The sequence below is a fragment of the Phyllobates terribilis genome, unplaced genomic scaffold (assembly GCF_046119375.1).
Source record: "Phyllobates terribilis strain yellow unplaced genomic scaffold, ASM4611937v1 Scaffold_12__6_contigs__length_324123572, whole genome shotgun sequence".
Classification (NCBI taxonomy): domain Eukaryota; kingdom Metazoa; phylum Chordata; class Amphibia; order Anura; family Dendrobatidae; genus Phyllobates; species Phyllobates terribilis.
The window spans coordinates 231,934,456-231,954,446 of NW_027362772.1; the positions used below are offsets into that span (position 1 = coordinate 231,934,456).

At 42.2% G+C, this 19,991-nt stretch overlaps 1 protein-coding gene across 2 annotated transcripts in view; it reads left to right on the forward strand.

Moving 5' to 3' along the window:
• Nucleotides 1-19,991, forward strand: part of NPHP4 (nephrocystin 4) — a 353,374-nt gene that overhangs the window by 239,648 nt on the left and 93,735 nt on the right. For both annotated transcript variants that reach the window (XM_073656722.1, XM_073656723.1), the window contains one exon: nucleotides 17,702-17,882. In XM_073656722.1, the coding sequence (XP_073512823.1) occupies nucleotides 17,702-17,882 (181 nt within the window). The remainder of the gene's footprint in view (nucleotides 1-17,701; nucleotides 17,883-19,991) is intronic.

Sequence of the window (19,991 nt, forward strand, 5' to 3'; positions counted from 1 at the left end):
GCAGCGTCTCCGGACTTGTCTCCCATCAAGCACTACTGTGACATCATTGTTAAATTACACAAGAGCTGCCAGCAGTGGATCTTGATGATGTGTCCCAGTGCATTCAGCATGGCAGAACATTCCTCAGACAAATATTAATAATTTCATTTATAGCAGCCAAGGTGTGTAAGCGCCTGTATATATGCACACGGTACTCATCCTGTGGTTTCCTAATGCGACAACTTTTCCTTCCTGGTGTTGCAATTTCAATGTTGAGGAGAGTATGTTGTATTTGCCTGTATAAGATGCATTTGTGAATCTATATAGCACATATTTTATGTAACATGCATATATGTCCTTATATTGTGTGTGTGCATGTGTGTATGTGCGTGTATGTATGTGTATACACAGGTGCTCCTCATAAAATTAGAATATCATCAAAAGTTAATTTATTTCAGTTCTCCAATACGAAAAGTGAAACTTATATTATATACAGTCATTACAAACAGAGTGATCTATTTCAAGTGTTTATTTCTGTTAATGTTGATGATTATGGCTTACAGCCAATGAAAACACAAAAGTCATTATCTCAGTAAAGTAGAATAATTAACAAAAAAAACACCTGCAAAGGCTTCCTGCGCATTTAAAAAGGCCCCTTAGTCTGTTTCAGTAGGCTCCACAATCATGGGGAAGACTGCTGACTTGACAGATGTCCAGAAGGCTGTCACTGACACACTCCACAAGGTGGGTAAGCCACAAAAGGTCATTGCTAAAGAAGCTGGCTGTTCACAGAGTGCTGTATCCAAGCATATTAATGGAAAGTTGAGTGGAAGGAAAAAGTGTGGTAGAAAAAGGTTCACAAGCAACCGGGATAACCGCAGCCTTGATAGGATTGTTAAGAAAAGGCCATTCAGACATTTGGGGGAGATTCACAAGGAGTGGACGGCTGCTGGAGTCATTGCTTCAAGAGACACCACACACAGACGTATCCAGGACATGGGCTACAAGTGTCGCATTCCTTGTGTCAAGCCACTCATGACCAATAGACAACGCCAGAAGCGTCTTACCTGGGCCTAGGAGAAAAAGACCTGGACTGTTACTCAGTGGTCCAAGGTGTTGTTTTCAGCTGAAAGTAAATTTTGCATTTCGTTTGGAAATCAAGGTCCCAGAGTCTGGAGGAAGAGTGGAGAGGCCACAATCCAAGCTGCTTGAGGTCTAGTGTGAAGTTTCCACAATCAGTGATGGTTTGGGGAGCCATGTCATCTGCTGGTGTAGGTCCACTGTGTTTTATCAAGACCAAAGTCAGCGCAGCCGTCTACCAGGACATTTTAGAGCACTTCATGTTTCCCTCTGCCGACAAGCTTTTTGGAGATGGAAATGTCATTCTCCAGCAGGGCTTGGCACCTGTCCACACTGCCAAAAGTACCAATACCTGGTTTATAAACCACAGTATCACTGTGCTTGATTGGCAGCAAACTCGCCTGACCTTAACCCCATAGAGAATCTATTATAGAGAATCTATGGGGTATTGTCAAGAGGAAGATGAGAGACACCAGACCCAACAATGCAGACGAGCTGAAGGCTGCTATCAAAGCAACCTGGGCTTCCATAACACCTCAGCAGTGCCGCAGGCTGATCACCTCCATACCACGCTGCATTGATGCAGTAATTGATGCAAAACGAGCCCCGGCCAAGTATTGAGGGCATTTACTGAACATACATTTCAGTAGGCCAACACTTTAGATTTTAAAAACATTTTTCAAGCTGCTGTTATAAAGTATTCTAATTTACTGAGATAATGACTTTTGTGCTTTCATTGGCTGTAAGCCATAATCATCAACATTAACAGAAATAAACACTTGAAATAGATCCCTCTGTCTGTAATGACTCCATATAATATATGAGTTTCACTTTTTGTATTGAAGAACTGAAATAAATCAACTTTTTGATATTCTAATTTAGTGAGATGCACCTGTATATACAGCTCGATAGAGATATATACATATATCTATCTATTTTTACAGAACTGTATATGTATGTATAGATATATATTTCTATATAGATATATATTTCTATATAGATATACATATAGATAGAGATATATAGATACATATCTATCTATCTATAGAGCTATACATAGATAGATATACACACACAAATCTATCTAATATATAAATATAATCTACCTACCTAAATAGGATGTATGTACCCATATACTGTATAATCCATGTATGTGCTTATATATATTATACTAGCTGTACTACCCGGCTTCGCCCCGGTTAATAACTGCTGTTAGCAAAATAGAATCTGTTAACAATAATTTATTCTCCACACAAAAAACACAAAATAAATAGACAGAAATCTAATTATTAAAAGGCAAAAACTAAGCTAATAGAAGCATTTCACAACATATATTTCAGCACCAGAGATATTCCACACAGATTTAACTAAATTGGCCAAGTAATGTGAAGTAATCTTCTACTCCTTATTCGAGAGCCTTTTGATAAACGACATTCTTAGTTCTTCCTTCAGGTGCAAACACGAACAGATTTTTGGCTGTTCTAACTCTTGAACAGGCCACATAAAGTTGATCATGAGAAAGGCATGGAGATTGTAAATCGATTCCAGCTACTTTCAAGGACTGTCCCTGAGCCTTGTTGATGGACACAGCAAATGCCAGTCGAACAGGAAACTGGAGGCGTTTAAAATCCAAATGCAAATCAGATGGAATGAGAGGAATTGTTGGAATGAAAACATCTTCTCCTGTGGCACACCCTGTCAAAATGGTTGCCTCAATTACATGTGGAAACAGGTTCTTAATCAAGAGTCTTGTTCCATTACACAGCTTTGGTGGATCCAAATTTCTCAATAGCAGAATAGGTGCTCCAGGTTTTAGAAAGAGGTTGTGAGGAGGACGTCCTTGTGGCTCCAAGGAATTGAGGAACTCCGTTGGATAAAATAATGCTTGAGCAGGGTCTATTACTGTATCCACTGACTTGTAGGTTGTGCACACACCTGGAAGGAGATTTAGAATTTGAAGATTGATCTTGTTGACACTGTCATTTTTGGGAGCTAGAATAGCCCTTTCACACAGCCAGCCAGAATTTTTGAAGTGGAGTTGAATGTTTGTAAAAACCTTTGCTTTCAACTCCTCAATGGAAGTCACAATGCAACAAAAGTTGCTTGGGAAGGTGATCTGTCCAGTGGTTGAGTTTACTGGTGCCTTGCCATCTCCAATAGTCAACAGCTGGCTCGAAAACAGTCCAGCAGAAACATTGCCTGTCATGTAGACCCTCATGTTTGTGTTCAGTGACATTTTCTTTACTTTTCTCCAAAGGTGCGATGCTTTGAGACAGGCATTCAGTTCGTCTGCAGGGGTTGATCTTGGAATAACAGGTAGTGTTTGGCGGAAGTCACCTGCCAAAACAACAACTACTCCTCCCATGATATATTTGTTGATACGCAGGTCTTGCAGCAGTCTGTCCACTGCTTCCAGAGCCCTTTTGTGTGACATGGTGCATTCATCCCAAATGATGGCACTGCATTTTTGAAGCAATTTGGCCAGTCCTGATCCCTTGGCAATATTACACACGGGACTGTCACTATGAGACAGGTTAAGTGGTAGTTTGAATGTCGAATGTGCTGTCCTGCCACCTTTTAAAAGCGTAGCTGCAATTCCAGAAGATGCCACTGCAAGTGCAATCTTTTTTTGTTGTCGAAATTTTGCCAGGAGCAAGTTGATTACAAATGTCTTTCCTGTTCCACCTGGAGCATCAAGGAAGACAATCCCACCTTTGTTGGTTTCACTGAAACTTAAAATGTAGTTATAGGCGTCCCTTTGATCTGGTACCAATATTGGCTCGTTCTGAGACACAAATGCTGTCAGTTCATCAATATTGTAGTTTGTTTCTAGGAAAATCTCCCTACACATTTGGATGCCTTCAGGATTTCTTATTGGAGCAGGCAAACTAAGCAACTGTAAGGCTTTTCCTGACATTGCTATGCACTGATCTTCAAGGAGCATTAAAGTTTCATTGAACATTTCCTCAGTGAAGTTGATGAGTTGCTGAGGATTTTCCCTTCTAATGTGCATGAGGATGTCCTCACTGAGATCAGTTTTGTACTTTGTCCAAATCTCAAGAGGATTTGAAATGCTACAGGTTGTTAGAATAATAGCAAAGAGGTGTCTTAGTCTCTTTGGGGTTTGTGTGGCTGCTGCTTCACTGAGGGTCATGTCCCAGTGTCCATCATTTTCCAAAAGTCTTTTTCTTTGGCAAGCCTCCCTGAATGTTTCACACACATGGCCTCCGACGGTCTTCAGGTCAGAAAATGATGTAGGGCCTCTGACAACATGAAGTAACATGCGCAGGTAGAAGCACTCTGCATTTGACGGATGAACAGTGTAGACGCGACCAAGAGTATCAGTTGCTTTCACCCCTGGATAGCCTTCAATATCAAGCCCCGGTTTCCTCCGTTCCAGTGTTTTTCTGGAGGCATTCCAAGTGTAGCACTTTGGTAAATCACAGTAGAGAATTGTTTTTGCAAAAGGGTCTTGTTGACACAGCTCAAAAAATGCCAAGAGGGTGGTCTTAGGTGGTGTTAGGAGCTGCTGCTGCAAGTTTGCTGGGTTAAAGTAAATTCTCTGTCCATTTTCCAAGTGCACACTCAGATGCACAACTGGTGGGTCGCGCTCATGAATGGAGAATCCTAGTATTCTCCAAACAGCTTCATTGCTGCTTATGTACAGTACCTGCCCATCTGGAATGCCTCCACTTCATCAATAATAGGTCCATTTTTTTGGAGTTCAAAAACTGCTTGATCACTTCCTTTGTGGACATATTTGCAGATATACTTGATTGATTTCACAGAGTAGTAAGATTCGACATTTATGTGGGCCTGGAAGATTTTTGAGAGCAAAGGGTTGTAAGGCACTACCCACCTGTTTTCAATTTCTATCTCTTGGAGTGATGATCCAACACGCATTTTGAGCTTTGCTATGAAACCACCATCCCCTGGCTTTCTTCTTCGGTAGACTGGATATCCATCTTGTCCTGTTTGGGTTTCTTGGACCAGGGATCGTGGGTAATGCTTTGAACACCTGCCATTAATCATACAGGGAGAATTTTTGTTCAGACTCCCACACGGACCATGGATCATGTTTTTTGTGATGGTGTCAAACAGCAATGGGTCAATCTGAGGGTCTGGCAATTCGGCACTGATGATATTGTCAATTGTAGGCTGTATTTTTTGCTTCAGCCAAATCAAGATGTGGGTGTGAGGAAGGCCTCTTTTTTGCCATTTAACTGAATACATCCAGCACTGCATCTCACCATAAATATGTGATTTTGTGATGAGATTAGTCATTTTTGAAAGTTTCTGTTTGAAAACCCGAGCAATAATATTGTACTGGTACCTGTCATCAGAGACTTTAGGGGATCTTGTGGTGACAGGAGAGGTGGAAGTTTTATCTTGCCATTTGCACAGCATAAACCTGGCGGTTCATCTTTCCATTTCAGGGCACTGCAGTACATGCAGACCACATCCATTTTTCCTATCTGAACTTTAGTATTATCGTGATAGTTTATGTCTGACTGGTAACAAAAGGCAGCATGTTTCAAATCTCCAACCATTCCCTGTGCCCTTGTGGAAGAAATAGCAATTCTCTTAGTGGCAAGTTGGCCTTCTCTCTGCTGAGATGACTCATTGGCCCTTGAGGAAGCAGCTCTTCTTCTCTTATCTGCAAGCCTCGCTTCCCTCTCCTCAGAAAGTTCATTGGCTCTTGAGGAAGCAGTTCTTGTTCTCTTGTCTGCAAGCCTCGCTTCCCTCTCCTCAGAAAGTTCATTGGCTCTTGAGGAAGCAGCTCTTGTTTTCATGTCTGCAAGCCTCGCTTCCCTCTCCTCAGAAAGTTCATTGGCTCTTGAGGAAGCAGCTCTTGTTTTCATGTCTGCAAGCCTCGCTTCCCTCTCCTCAGAAAGTTCATTCCCCCTTGAGGAAGCAGCTCTTGTTTTCATGTCTGCAAGCCTCGCTTCCCTCTCCTCAGAAAGATCATTGGCTCTTGAGGAAGCAGCTCTTGTTCTCTTGTCTTCAAGCCTCGCTTCCCTCTGCTCAGAAAGTTCATTGGCTCTTGAGGAAGCAGCTGCTGTTCTCATGTGTGTCAGCCTTGTTTCTCGGTCTTCACATTTTTCATTGGCCCGTGATGCAGCTTTTCTTTTCGAATCAGCTGACATTCGTGCCATGAAATTCCTTTTCTTATGAGGCATTATTGTGGTAAAAATTGTCCGTAACTGGCAGTTTCTATATCCTCTCACATAGAAGAATGTGACTGACATCAGCCTTTCCACCAACACACCCTAACTGACATCTTATTACCTTACACAAACTTTGTTATACTGAGAATGTCCTTTGTTGCCTATATTAACCAATCACAGCTTAGATTAATTAACTGTAGCAAAATAGAAGCTGAGCTGTGATTGGTTGCTATTGTCAGCCTGATAAATCTTTGTGAGATGCGTTTTGTGTGTGCTGAGGGTGGTATATGTGTTCAAGCACGTGGTAGTGTGTGGCGCATTTTGTGTGTGTTCATATCCCCGTGTGTGGTGAGTATGAGTATCCCATGTCGGGGCCCCACCTTAGCAACTGTACGGTATATACTCTTTGGCGCCATCGCTCTCATTCTTTAATTCTCCCTTGTTCACATGTGGCAGCTGTCAATTTGCCTCCAACACTGTTCCTCCACTTTTTCCCCATTATGTAGATAGGGGCAATTGGAACGCGCGGGGTTAAAATTTTGCCTCACAACATAGCCTATGATGCTCTCTGGGTCCAGACGTGTGACTGTGCAAAATTTTGTGGCTGTAGCTGCGATGGTGCAGATGCCAATCCTGGACGGACACACACACACACACACACACACACACACACACACACACACACACACACACACACACACAGACACACACAGACACACACACGTATGTACTTTTATAGCAGTGGTCTCCAACCTGAAACTCTCCACCTGTTAAAAGGCGACAGCCCTCGATGTTTACTGTCAGAGCCGCTTGTTAGGGTCCACTGCAATATAGGGTGCATGTAGTCATTTGCCGATATACAAAGCATATGTACACTTAGAACTTATGTACCAATATGGAGTCCATATATTTACGAAAATGTAAAAAAAATCATTTTTTTCTTCAATTTTGGGCTGAACCTACCAGGGGTCCCACTTCCTTGGTTTTTCTTCCTGGAGCCCACTTAAAGCCCACTTAGTTTAGTCTGCCATGACCGTTAAATGACCTCCGATGAGCGATTATTTCACAGCCGACCAGAACTCTGTGTGCGCAGACTGTTGCAAATACCCTGCACAAAGACTATTCTCAGTATCGGCAGCACATCTCCTGTTTACCCAGGCGATGTGCTGCCGAAAACGATGATTTTAATACCTGCATGAATGATCCGATCAGCCTCTTTACTCATTCAGCGGGTGATTGCCGCCATGTTTACACAAGCCGATAAATGGTTGACGAGTGCTATAAGGTTCCCGATTATTGGCTCATCTAAATGGATCTATAGATATACGAGATGGCTTATTATTACACTGAGGAATCTTCCCTATAAATAGGAAGTATTAGAATATTGTCTTGGTTTGTTGGACATGGGAGACATGGCAGATCTTAGCTCATATTTGAGGAGAGGGGCTGTCAAATCCAGACCACAACCGTTCATGGTGCCGATCCCGCCGTCTGTCCTCAATCCACCTGCTCTATAGTACTCTGACTTGTCCAATCTACGGCGTCACTCCTGCACAATATGTCTGAACATAATTACCTCCAATGGATTTTTTATCAATGCTAAGTCATTTAAAGTTAGACTTTCTGCACTAAATTGCTCTTGTTAAAATGCTGACTAAGTCCTATGTATTTCTAACCTTTTATCCAGATTAAATTGCAGGAATATGATAATGAATGCGCCTCCCAGCCAACAAGCATCGCATTACCTTCTGTAGAGCAATTTTCCTGCTGAAATCCTGAACTCCGTGGGTCAGAGCCTTCTCATGTCAGTTCCATCAGAAAATCATCCGAAACCTCATCTGAAATGAGGCTTACAGAGGACCCGTCACCTAGTCTGACATGTCCAATTTAGCAAATTCATGTCCTCGCAAAGAAATAACTGTTCTGGAGCATCTTTACTTAGAGATCGCAACGTGCCATTCCTCTGATACTCCTCCAGGAAGTTTGTGAATAAATTAACAATTGGGTTGTACCATTCTACTTGTCAAAGAGGCGTGTCCCTGCACAGTCTGGCCCTGATTGGACAGAGTAAGGACACACTTCTACCTGCTAACACCCAGTTGTACTTTATTCATAAATTTCTTGGAGGAATAATGGAAGGAGGACACAACGATGCTTCATAATTGGTAATTCATAGGGAATGCAAGTATTTACGACAGCAGACATTTTAGCAATGTTGACTTGTGCTTTTTACAAAACTTTAAAAATAATCACCATTTTCTAGCAAACAGTTCATGTCAGTTTTCTGTTGTAAAGGTGCATGAAATGTTGCAACATTTTTGTGCAACTACGAGTTGTGCACAAATTTTATGATTTTTGGCATTTTTACCCCCAACCTACAGTCATGGCCAAAAGTATTGAGAATGAGACAAATAGTAATTTTTCCAAAGTTTACTGCTTCATTTTTTGTAATGGCAATTTGCATATACTCCTGAATGTCAAAGAGTGATCAGCTTAACAGCAATTACTGTACTTGCAAAGTCAATATTTGCCCAGAAAATGAACTTTAACCCCCAAAACACATTTCAACATCATTGCAGTCCTGCCTTAAAAGGAGCAGCTAACATCGTTTTAGTGATTGATCCATTAACACAGGTGTGGGTGTTGATGAGGACAGGGCTGGCGATCAATCAGTCATGATTAAGTAAGAATGACATCACTGGACACTTTAAAAGGAGGCTGGTTCTTGGTATCATTGTTTTTCTTCAGTTAACCATGGTTATCTCTAAAGAAACACGTGAAGCCATCATTGTACTGCACAAAAATGGCCTAACAGGGAAGAGTATCGCAGCTACAAAGATTGCACCTCAGTCAACAATCTATCGCATCATCAAGAACTTCAAGGAGAGAGCTTCCATTGTTGTCAAAAAGGCTCCAGGGCGCCCAAGAAAGACCAGCAAGCGCCAGGACCGTATCTTAAAACTGTTTCAGCTGCGGGATCGGACTACCAGCAGTGCCGAGCTTGTTCAGGAATGGCAGCAGGCTGGTGTGAGTGCTTCTGCACGCACTGTGAGGCGGAGACTCTTTGAGCAAGGGCTGGTTTCAAGGAGGGCAGCAAAGAAGCCACTTCTCTACAGAAAAAACATCAGGGACCGACGATATTCTGCAAAAGGTACAGGGAGTGGACTGCTGAGGACTGGGGCAAAGTCATTTTCTCTGATGAATCCCCTTTTCGATTGTTTGGGACATCTGGAAAACAACTTATTCGGAGAAGAAGAGGTGAGCGCTACCACCAGTCTTGTCTCATGCCAACTGTAAAGCATCCTGAAACCATTCATGTGTGGGGTTGCTTCTCAGCCAAGGGAATCGGCTCACTCACAGTCTTGCCTAAAAACACAGCCATGACTAAAGAATGGTACCAGAATGTCCTCCAAGAGCAACTTCTCCCAACCGTCCAAGAGCAGTTTGGCGCCCAACAATGCCTTTTCCAGCATGATGGAGCACCTTGCCATAAAGCAAAGGTGATAACTAAATGGCTCATGGAACAAAACATAGAGATTTTGGGTCCATGGCCTGGAAACTCCCCAGATCTTAATCCCATTGAGAACTTGTGGTCAATCATCAAGAGACGGGTGGACAAACAAAAACCAACAAATTCTGGCAAAATGCAAGCATTGATTATGCAAGAATGGACTGCTATCAGTCAGGATTTGGTCCAAAAGTTGATTGAGAGCATGCCAGGGAGAATTACAGAGGTCTTGAAGAAGAAGGGGCAACACTGCAAATATTGACTTGCTGCATTAACTCATTTTAACTGTCAATATAACCTATTGGTACTCATAATATGATTGCAATTATATTTCTGTATGTGATATAAACATCAGACAAACACTAATAAAAACCAGAGGCCAGCAGATCATGTGAAAATATAATTTTGGTGTCATTCTCAAAACTTTTGGCCATGACTGTAGACATGTTTGACAAATTCATCATAATTTATGACCCTGACTGGCATACATGTCTTGCAGTGGTGCACAGCAGATGGATGATTTGCCAAATTGATTAAGGCTTCTCCCATAAGGCGTTTCCTTCATTTAGCCTGGCAAACAAAACTACAGTCTTGATTAATCGGGGGCCTGTATCTATTTAGTTGTGCAGTAGGAAATCCACCTTCCCGATTATTCTACATGATTAGATACATTAAAGGGGTTGTCGGCTACTTAGACAACTTCTTCTGAATCCCTATATTACTTCTGAATATAATAATAACACTCCTACTCACCTCCAGGGCTGTTCCAGTGGTGTCAGCACTGGGTCTCCCTGGGATCGCTTGACATTATGTCACGCAATCCCTGCCGCTATTCAGCGCTGACTGTACTCTCCCTCCTATGGACATAATTGACATCTGGAGGAAGTGAGAGCTGCGGCTGATGCCTCACTTTCTCTGGATTTCTTAATTTGTCCAAAGGAGGAGAGAGTGAAGCGACCACTCATTGGCTGCAATGATTGCGTGACATAACAATGTCATGCAATCCCTGGGAGAGCCAGTATCGACACTGTTGAAACGGTGCAGGCACCGGAGGTGAGTATAAGTGTTATTATTTTACTGGAGGGAAACATAAGGCTTCAGTAGTGGTTGTCTGAGTAGTGGAGAACCCCTTTTGTTCTCCTGCTTGATTGACAGTTCGTACCTGCAGCATAATCCACCGTCGGTCCGAACTGTGCACTTCCAATGTTACGAGCAAAGACAGCTTTGCCTCTGCAGCATCGGAGGAGCATAGGAGCACTGAAACTGACCCAACCAGGAGCTAACCGTGCGCTCCAGCGATCTGTCCAAAGTCAGAGTAGTGCTTACAAGCTCAATAGAAAAGAGCCACATCTGCTACTCTGCAGTGATGTTTGGCAACCTAGGCGACAAATAGTAATAAAATTAAAATGAAATCACTCTGTTCTTGAGAATAGAGAGGATTTTTAATTACAAATTTTTTTTTTTTGCAAATACTTTACAATTTTTGTCATTAAACCCTTTAAATATTTAGCTGACCCAAAACCCAGAATGAGATGTCAGAGCCCTGTTGCTTCTTACTCCGCTTTCCCAGAGACTAATGACGTCTCCCGATTCCTCTGTGATCTTTATATACAACTTTATTTTGTAAAAAGTTCTGCAACTTTCAATACTTCCCCCATTTTCTAGTTCTTGTTCACCTCCAAACCATATAATCTCCAACAGAACGAACACCGCTCACATCTGATAGTTTACAGCCAATAGGTCCGTGCTGATTTGTAAACTCCTGATATTTCCATTAACTGTCAGCAAGCGGAGATCCTGAAACTGACGAGAAATGGAAGGACAAAATATGTCAGAAAGTTGTGGAACTTTTCATGATCTATTAAGCCATATTGAGCGCCAGAGTAAATGCCCAAGGAACAGTAGGGTAGTGAGTGACATTGCACCCGCTGTACGAGCCCCTGACCTTGTGCCCGGCCATAAATCGGTGTAATTAGATAGTAAAGGGTTCATCCGCTTTTTGTCAGATTTACATTTACTCTCTTCCCTTCCAATGTTTCCGCAGCCTTCTCCGATAAGCGTCACAACAGTGATTCATGACATGTAAAAGATCCTGATCCATCCAGCTGTCACTCACACTGACAAAATTATGTAGGTGTCTGTGACATTTTAATGAGAAGGAAATGTGAAACAGCACATTACCCCTGGAAAATGGAGCGAAAACCAAATTGTTACCACTGAACTCTGGCAATTCATAAAATTCAAGGCCAGAAATGATCAAAAAAGGTGTCGGAGGTTATTAAACACCCTGGGAATGTTTAAAAGCTTAGAGATAAACATCAAAGTCAGCGGCTCCCATCTGTCAAAGGAAAAGCGTAAATGTCGGCGCCACAAAGTGAAACTGTGCGGTGTGTGCCATCTTATAACATTTCAGAACAGATCCATGACAGGCCCCTGAGCTTTAAAATATGTCTAAGCTTCTATTTTATGTATAGTGGAGGGGTGAGGGATGTTATAAGGAAGGTCAGTCAATCAAGGTCATTGACCACAGCATCTAAATTATGTGCAGGGGTGGAAAAATGAGAAATTGTTGCCATATAGATTGCATAGATTTTTGGTAACGCGATTAGGCAGTAACACTAATTTAATTCACTAATGTAATCAATGATTTACAGTTTACATACATAAATAAATTACAACATAAAAAAATACTTATCCTGTACTGATCCTCAGTTACATCCTGTATTATACTCCAGAGCTGCACTCACTATTCTGCTGGTGGAGTCACTGTGTACATACATTACATTACTGATCCTGTACTGATCCTGAGTTACATCCTGTATTATACTCCAGAGCTGCACTCACTATTCTGCTGGTGTAGTTACTGTGTACATACATTACATTACTTATCCTGTACTGATCCTGAGTTACATCCTGTATTATACTCCAGAGCTGCACTCACTATTCTGCTGGTGGAGTCACTGTGTACATACATTACATTACTTATCCTGTACTGATCCTGAGTTACATCCTGTATTATACTCCAGAGCTGCACTCACTATTCTGCTGGTGGAGTCACTGTGTACATACATTACATTACTTATCCTGTACTGATCCTGAGTTGCATCCTGTATTATACTCCAGAGCTGCACTCACTATTCTGCTGGTGCAGTCGCTATGTACATACATTACATTACTTATCCTGTACTGATCCTGAGTTACATCCTGTGTTATACTCCAGAGCTGCACTCACTATTCTGCTGGTGCAGTCACTGTGTACATACATAACATTACTTATCCTGTACTGATCCTGAGTTACATCCTGTATTATACCCCAGAGCTGCACTCAGTATTCTGCTGGTGAGGTCACTGTGTACATACATTACATTACTGATCCTGAGTTGCATCCTGTATTATACTCCAGAGCTGCACTCACTATTCTGCTGGTGCAGTCACTGTGTACATACATTACATTACTTATCCTGTACTGATCCTGAGTTACATCCTGTATTATACACCAGAGCTGCACTCACTATTCTGCTGGTGGAGTCACTGTGTACATACATTACATTACTTATCCTGTACTGATCCTGAGTTACATCCTGTATTGTACTTCAGAGCTGCACTCGCTATTCTGCTGGTGCAGTCACTGTGTACATACATTACATTACTTATCCTGTACTGATCCTGAGTTACATGCTGTATTATACTCCAGAGCTGCACTCACTATTCTGCTGGTGCAGTCACTGTGTACATACATTACATTACATTACTTATCCTGTACTGATCCTGAGTTACATCCTGTATTATACTCCAGAGCTGCACTCACTATTCTGCTGGTGGAGTCACTGTGTACATACATTACATTACTGATCCTGAGTTACATCCTGTATTATACCCCAGAGCTGCACTCGCTATTCTGCTGGTGGAGTCACTGTGTACATACATTACATTACTTATCCTGTACTGATCCTGAGTTACATCCTGTATTATACTCCAGAGCTGCACTCACTATTCTGCTGGTGGAGTCACTGTGTACATACATTACATTACTGATCCTGAGTTACATCCTGTATTATACCCCAGAGCTGCACTCACTATTCTGCTGGTGCAGTCGCTATGTACATACATTACATTACTTATCCTGTACTGATCCTGAGTTACATCCTGTGTTATACTCCAGAGCTGCACTCACTATTCTGCTGGTGCAGTCACTGTGTACATACATTACATTACTTATCCTGTACTGATCCTGAGTTACATCCTGTATTATACTCCAGAGCTGCACTCAGTATTCTGCTGGTGAGGTCACTGTGTACATACATTACATTACTTATCCTGTACTGATCCTGAGTTACATCCTATATTATACTCCAGAGCTGCACTCACTATTCTGTTGGTGCAGTCACTGTGTACATACATTACATTACTGATCCTGAGTTACATCCTGTATTATACTCCAGAGCTGCACTCACTATTCTGCTGGTGGAGTCACTGTGTACATATATTACATTACTGATCCTGAGTTACATCCTGTATTATACCCCAGAGCTGCACTCGCTATTCTGCTGGTGGAGTCACTGTGTACATACATTACATTACTTATCCTGTACTGATCCTGAGTTACATCCTGTATTATACTCCAGAGCTGCACTCACTATTCTGCTGGTGGAGTCACTGTGTACATACATTACATTACTGATCCTGAGTTACATCCTGTATTATACCCCAGAGCTGCACTCACTATTCTGCTGGTGCAGTCACTGTGTACATACATTACATTACTGATCCTGAGTTACATCCTGTATTATACTCCAGAGCTGTACTCACTATTCTGCTGGTGCAGTCGCTATGTACATACATTACATTACTTATCCTGTACTGATCCTGAGTTACATCCTGTGTTATACTCCAGAGCTGCACTCACTATTCTGCTGGTGCAGTCACTGTGTACATACATTACATTACTTATCCTGTACTGATCCTGAGTTACATACTGTATTATACTCCAGAGCTGCACTCAGTATTCTGCTGGTGAGGTCACTGTGTACATACATTACATTACTTATCCTGTACTGATCCTGAGTTACATCCTGTATTGTACTTCAGAGCTGCACTCGCTATTCTGCTGGTGCAGTCACTGTGTACATACATTACATTACTTATCCTGTACTGATCCTGAGTTACATGCTGTATTATACTCCAGAGCTGCACTCACTATTCTGTTGGTGCAGTCACAGTGTACATACATTACATTACTGATCCTGAGTTACATCCTGTATTATACTCCAGAGCTGCACTCACTATTCTGCTGGTGGAGTCACTGTGTACATACATTACATTACTTATCCTGTACTGATCCTGAGTTACATCCTGTATTATACTCCAGAGCTGCACTCACTATTCTGCTGGTGGAGTCACTGTGTACATACATTACATTACTGATCCTGAGTTACATCCTGTATTATACCCCAGAGCTGCACTCGCTATTCTGCTGGTGGAGTCACTGTGTACATACATTACATTACTTATCCTGTACCGATCCTGAGTTACATCCTGTATTATACTCCAGAGCTGCACTCACTATTCTGCTGGTGCAGTCACTGTGTATATACATTACATTACTTATCCTGCACTGATCCTGAGTTACATCCAGTATTATACTCCAGAGCTGCACTCACTATTCTGCTGGTGCAGTCACTGTGTATGTACATTACATTACTGATACTATACTGATCCTGAGTTACATCCTGTATTATACTCCAGAGCTGCACTCACTATTCTGCTGGTGGAGTCACTGTGTACATACATTACATTACTGATCCTAAGTTACATCCTGTATTATACCCCAGAGCTGCACTCACTATTCTGCTGGTGGAGTCACTGTGTACATACATACATTACTGATCCTGAGTTACATCCTGTATTATACTCCAGAGCTGCACTCACTATTCTGCTGGTGCAGTCACTGTGTATATACATTACATTACTTATCCTGCACTGATCCTGAGTTACATCCAGTATTATACTCCAGAGCTGCACTCACTATTCTGCTGGTGCAGTCACTGTGTATGTACATTACATTACTGATACTATACTGATCCTGAGTTACATCCTGTATTATACTCCAGAGCTGCACTCACTATTCTGCTGGTGCAGTCACTGTGTATATACATTACATTACTGATCCTGTACTGATCCTGAGTTACATCCTGTATTATACTCCAGAGCTGCACTCACTATTCTGCTGGTGCAGTCACTGTGTACATACATTACATTACTTATCCTGTACTGATCCTGAGTTACATCCTGTATTATACCCCAGAGCTGCACTCACTATTCTGCTGGTGGAGTCACTGTGTACATACATACATTACTGATCCTGTACTGATCCTGAGTTACATCCTGTATTATACTCCAGAGCTGCACTCACTATTCTGCTGGTGCAGTCACTGTGTACATACATTACATTACTTATCCTGTACTGATCCTGAGTTACATCCTGTATTATACTCCAGAGCTGCACTCACTATTCTGCTGGTGCAGTCACTGTGTACATTACATTACATTACTTATCCTGTACTGATCCTGAGTTACATCCTGTATTATACTCCAGAGCTGCACTCACTATTCTGCTGGTGCAGTCACTGTGTATGTACATTACATTACTGATACTATACTGATCCTGAGTTACATCCTGTATTATACCCCAGAGCTGCACTCACTATTCTGCTGGTGGAGTCACTGTGTACATACATACATTACTGATCCTGAGTTACATCCTGTATTATACTCCAGAGCTGCACTCACTATTCTGCTGGTGCAGTCACTGTGTATATACATTACATTACTTATCCTGCACTGATCCTGAGTTACATCCAGTATTATACTCCAGAGCTGCACTCACTATTCTGCTGGTGCAGTCACTGTGTATGTACATTACATTACTGATACTATACTGATCCTGAGTTACATCCTGTATTATACTCCAGAGCTGCACTCACTATTCTGCTGGTGCAGTCACTGTGTATATACATTACATTACTGATCCTGTACTGATCCTGAGTTACATCCTGTATTATACTCCAGAGCTGCACTCACTATTCTGCTGGTGCAGTCACTGTGTACATACATTACATTACTTATCCTGTACTGATCCTGAGTTACATCCTGTATTATACCCCAGAGCTGCACTCACTATTCTGCTGGTGGAGTCACTGTGTACATACATACATTACTGATCCTGTACTGATCCTGAGTTACATCCTGTATTATACTCCAGAGCTGTACTCACTATTCTGCTGGTGCAGTCACTGTGTACATTACATTACATTACTTATCCTGTACTGATCCTGAGTTACATCCTGTATTATACCCCAGAGCTGCACTCACTATTCTGCTGGTGGAGTCACTGTGTACATACATACATTACTGATCCTGTACTGATCCTGAGTTACATCCTGTATTATACTCCAGAGCTGCACTCACTCTTCTGCTGGTGCAGTCACTGTGTACATTACATTACATTACTTATCCTGTACTGATCCTGAGTTACATCCTGTATTATACTCCAGAGCTGCACTCACTATTCTTGAATGTCCCACAATTTAGAATGGTACCGGGATGTAGGGAGGTGCTCGTTCGGCCTGTATGGGCTGTATATTAAGAATAGATTGTAGTTGCTGCATTATTATTGTTTTTTTGATTGGTGTCTGATCTACAATTATAACATTTTATTGTCTCCTTCCCCCAAAGTTCACATGTTGCCCCCATTTGCAGTCAGTTGAAAGTCTGTAAAATGTGTCCAAATGAAATATTCTACAGCACTGGATGCTATTATTGATTTGTGTCGGCAGATTTATGTGCAGTATTCAGTTCAAGGATAAAAGCTTATGTCATAAATATTTGCAGAGAGAATACACCCAGTAGTTGCGATCCTTCTGCCGCATGACCTGTGATGATATACGGCTCTCATTCTATATTATAGCATTTGCTACGCCAAGGTCGCACGGCCGTGCAGGTGTCTCATGAGCTGGAAGTCATCACGACAGAATATGAGCAGGAGACGATGGCCATGAGCGGAGACGTCACAAAGCAAGGAGTGGTCAAACCTATAGGAGTCCATACCGTTATAAAAGGCCGCCTCCACCTGCGCATGGGGAACATTGGTAAGACACACACTCTGTTCACAGAGAATGATGCTCCTTTCAGGTGGATTTTAAGTAAATAATCTAAACATGTACCTAAAATTCACAGTCCCCATATGCCCATAAAAATTACTTTTATTAGATATGCTTTAAAAGTGGTTAAGAAACCCAAAGTTCACAAAAAACAATTACAACAACACACCAAAGGTGCAATAATAATTATCAAAAAACACACGAAACGAATAGGGAGGGGGAAAGGGAACAGTGAAAAATATAGTCTTTATCCAAGGGTGATGTAACAGGGATACCACAACAGAGAGGGACCAGAAGATCGCGACTTCTAGTGTCACAAACTCCTGCTCTAGTTAGAACTGCTTCACCATCTTATTAAACAGTGCATGTTTTCCTTGCTAGCAATGCAAGGGTTAATCAGTTCAGTTGATCTCCTGGAGTTCTCCATCCTGAATTGTCTCAGCTGTTCAGTGTTGGACACTCCCATCTGCTATATATGCTCGCTACTGGCACTTGGGAATTGCCAGTGATAGTTCATTCTGCCTGGTAAGGAGTTGGAATTGGCGGTTGGAGAGTTCTTCTGGAGATTTCTCCATGGAGTTTTTGTGTGCACATCCCCATCCTCTCCTGTTTGCTTTCACCTTCCTGTACCTCCCCTGTGTTACATTCTGTTGTTTGGTCAGTGTATTTTGTATGATTGTTGCTTTCATTTATCCCTGTGTGTCTTCCCTTGTCTGTCTGATTAGTGTTAGCCTATACACTTCAATCTCACACCTCCCTGGGTGGGGAAGGGAACAGATAAGGGTTAAGATGGGAGTATAGCAAGGTACGTGACCCCGGCGTCTCCACCTTCAGGAGTAATCCGGGGGACTTCTATAGACTAGGGCGCCCCTAGTTCAAGGGATTGGGTAGGTGAGCAGACAGTCCCTAGTCACTACGTGACAGGTGACTTCATTCAAGTAGCATAAGCCTATCATTCAAAGGCCCTATTTCTGCCCCATCCAAGAACCCTACCTATCATCAGGGGTTGGTACCCTAATGAATGCAAGAAGCGCCCCTGTTCCAACGGTGGCTCCCCCTAGGGTAAACAAGGGATTTTTAGGGGGAGCCACCATTGGAGCAGGGGCGCCACTTGCGTTCATTAGGGTACCCACCTCCGCTGATACATTTATGTAGTGTTCAACAGGGCTGAAATAGGGCCTTTGAATAAATACTATATTTTTGTCTGTTCCCCTTTCCCCCTCCCTATTTGTTTTGTGTATTTTTTGATAAATCTATTTACCCGGGAATTATTACTGCTCCATTGCTGTGTTGTTGTAATTGTTTTTAGTGAATTTCAGGATTGTTAACCACTTTTAATGCACATCTAATAAAAGTACTTTTCATGGGTATATGGTGACTGTGAATCTTGGATTTGTTCATTGTGTACTAAGAATTTTTGCTTCTGTGAATTAACATGCACCTATCATTATAACTTTCTGAAGATGAGTGGGGGGTCTGAATCATGAGGAGCACACTCATTACTCCTAAAAGTGCTATGAGGCACACAGTTCATCAGTCAGATCACTCCGCTCCTGCATAGGCACATTCGCAGAATTATGTATGGGGTCTATTGAGGCTGCTCATGCCGGAGCAGAGCACTTTTGCCTGATAAGCTGCGTTCTTCAGAGCAGTTTTTTGGGTGACTGATGAGGATCTCAGGACCTGGACCCGCCGATAGGCATCACGAGTAACAAGTTGATGATGACGGGTACTCTTTAAATAGGTTTTGTCATCTTGTTGTTCAGAAGCCGTCTGCTCCTCTGCCTTCTAGCTTCCTGCGTGTAGAGTGCTATCCTCTTCTGATTGAATGATCTGGACCAGCGCCACCTTTGCACGGTGGGTCTAAATTGTGCGGTCTTCCTTGCTTGAAACTTCAGAGCAGCGCTTACAGGCTCTATACAAAATAGCTTGTAAGCGCTGCGCAACTTGTCTAGGAGACCAGCCTCCTCTGACAAACTACAGGCAGGATGCATGGCTACGTGCTGGGTTGTGTAAACTTGTAGCTGTGGGACTAAATAAGAAACCTGAATTCAATGATTAAGATGTGCAGCCCAATACTTTTGTCCGTATAGGGTG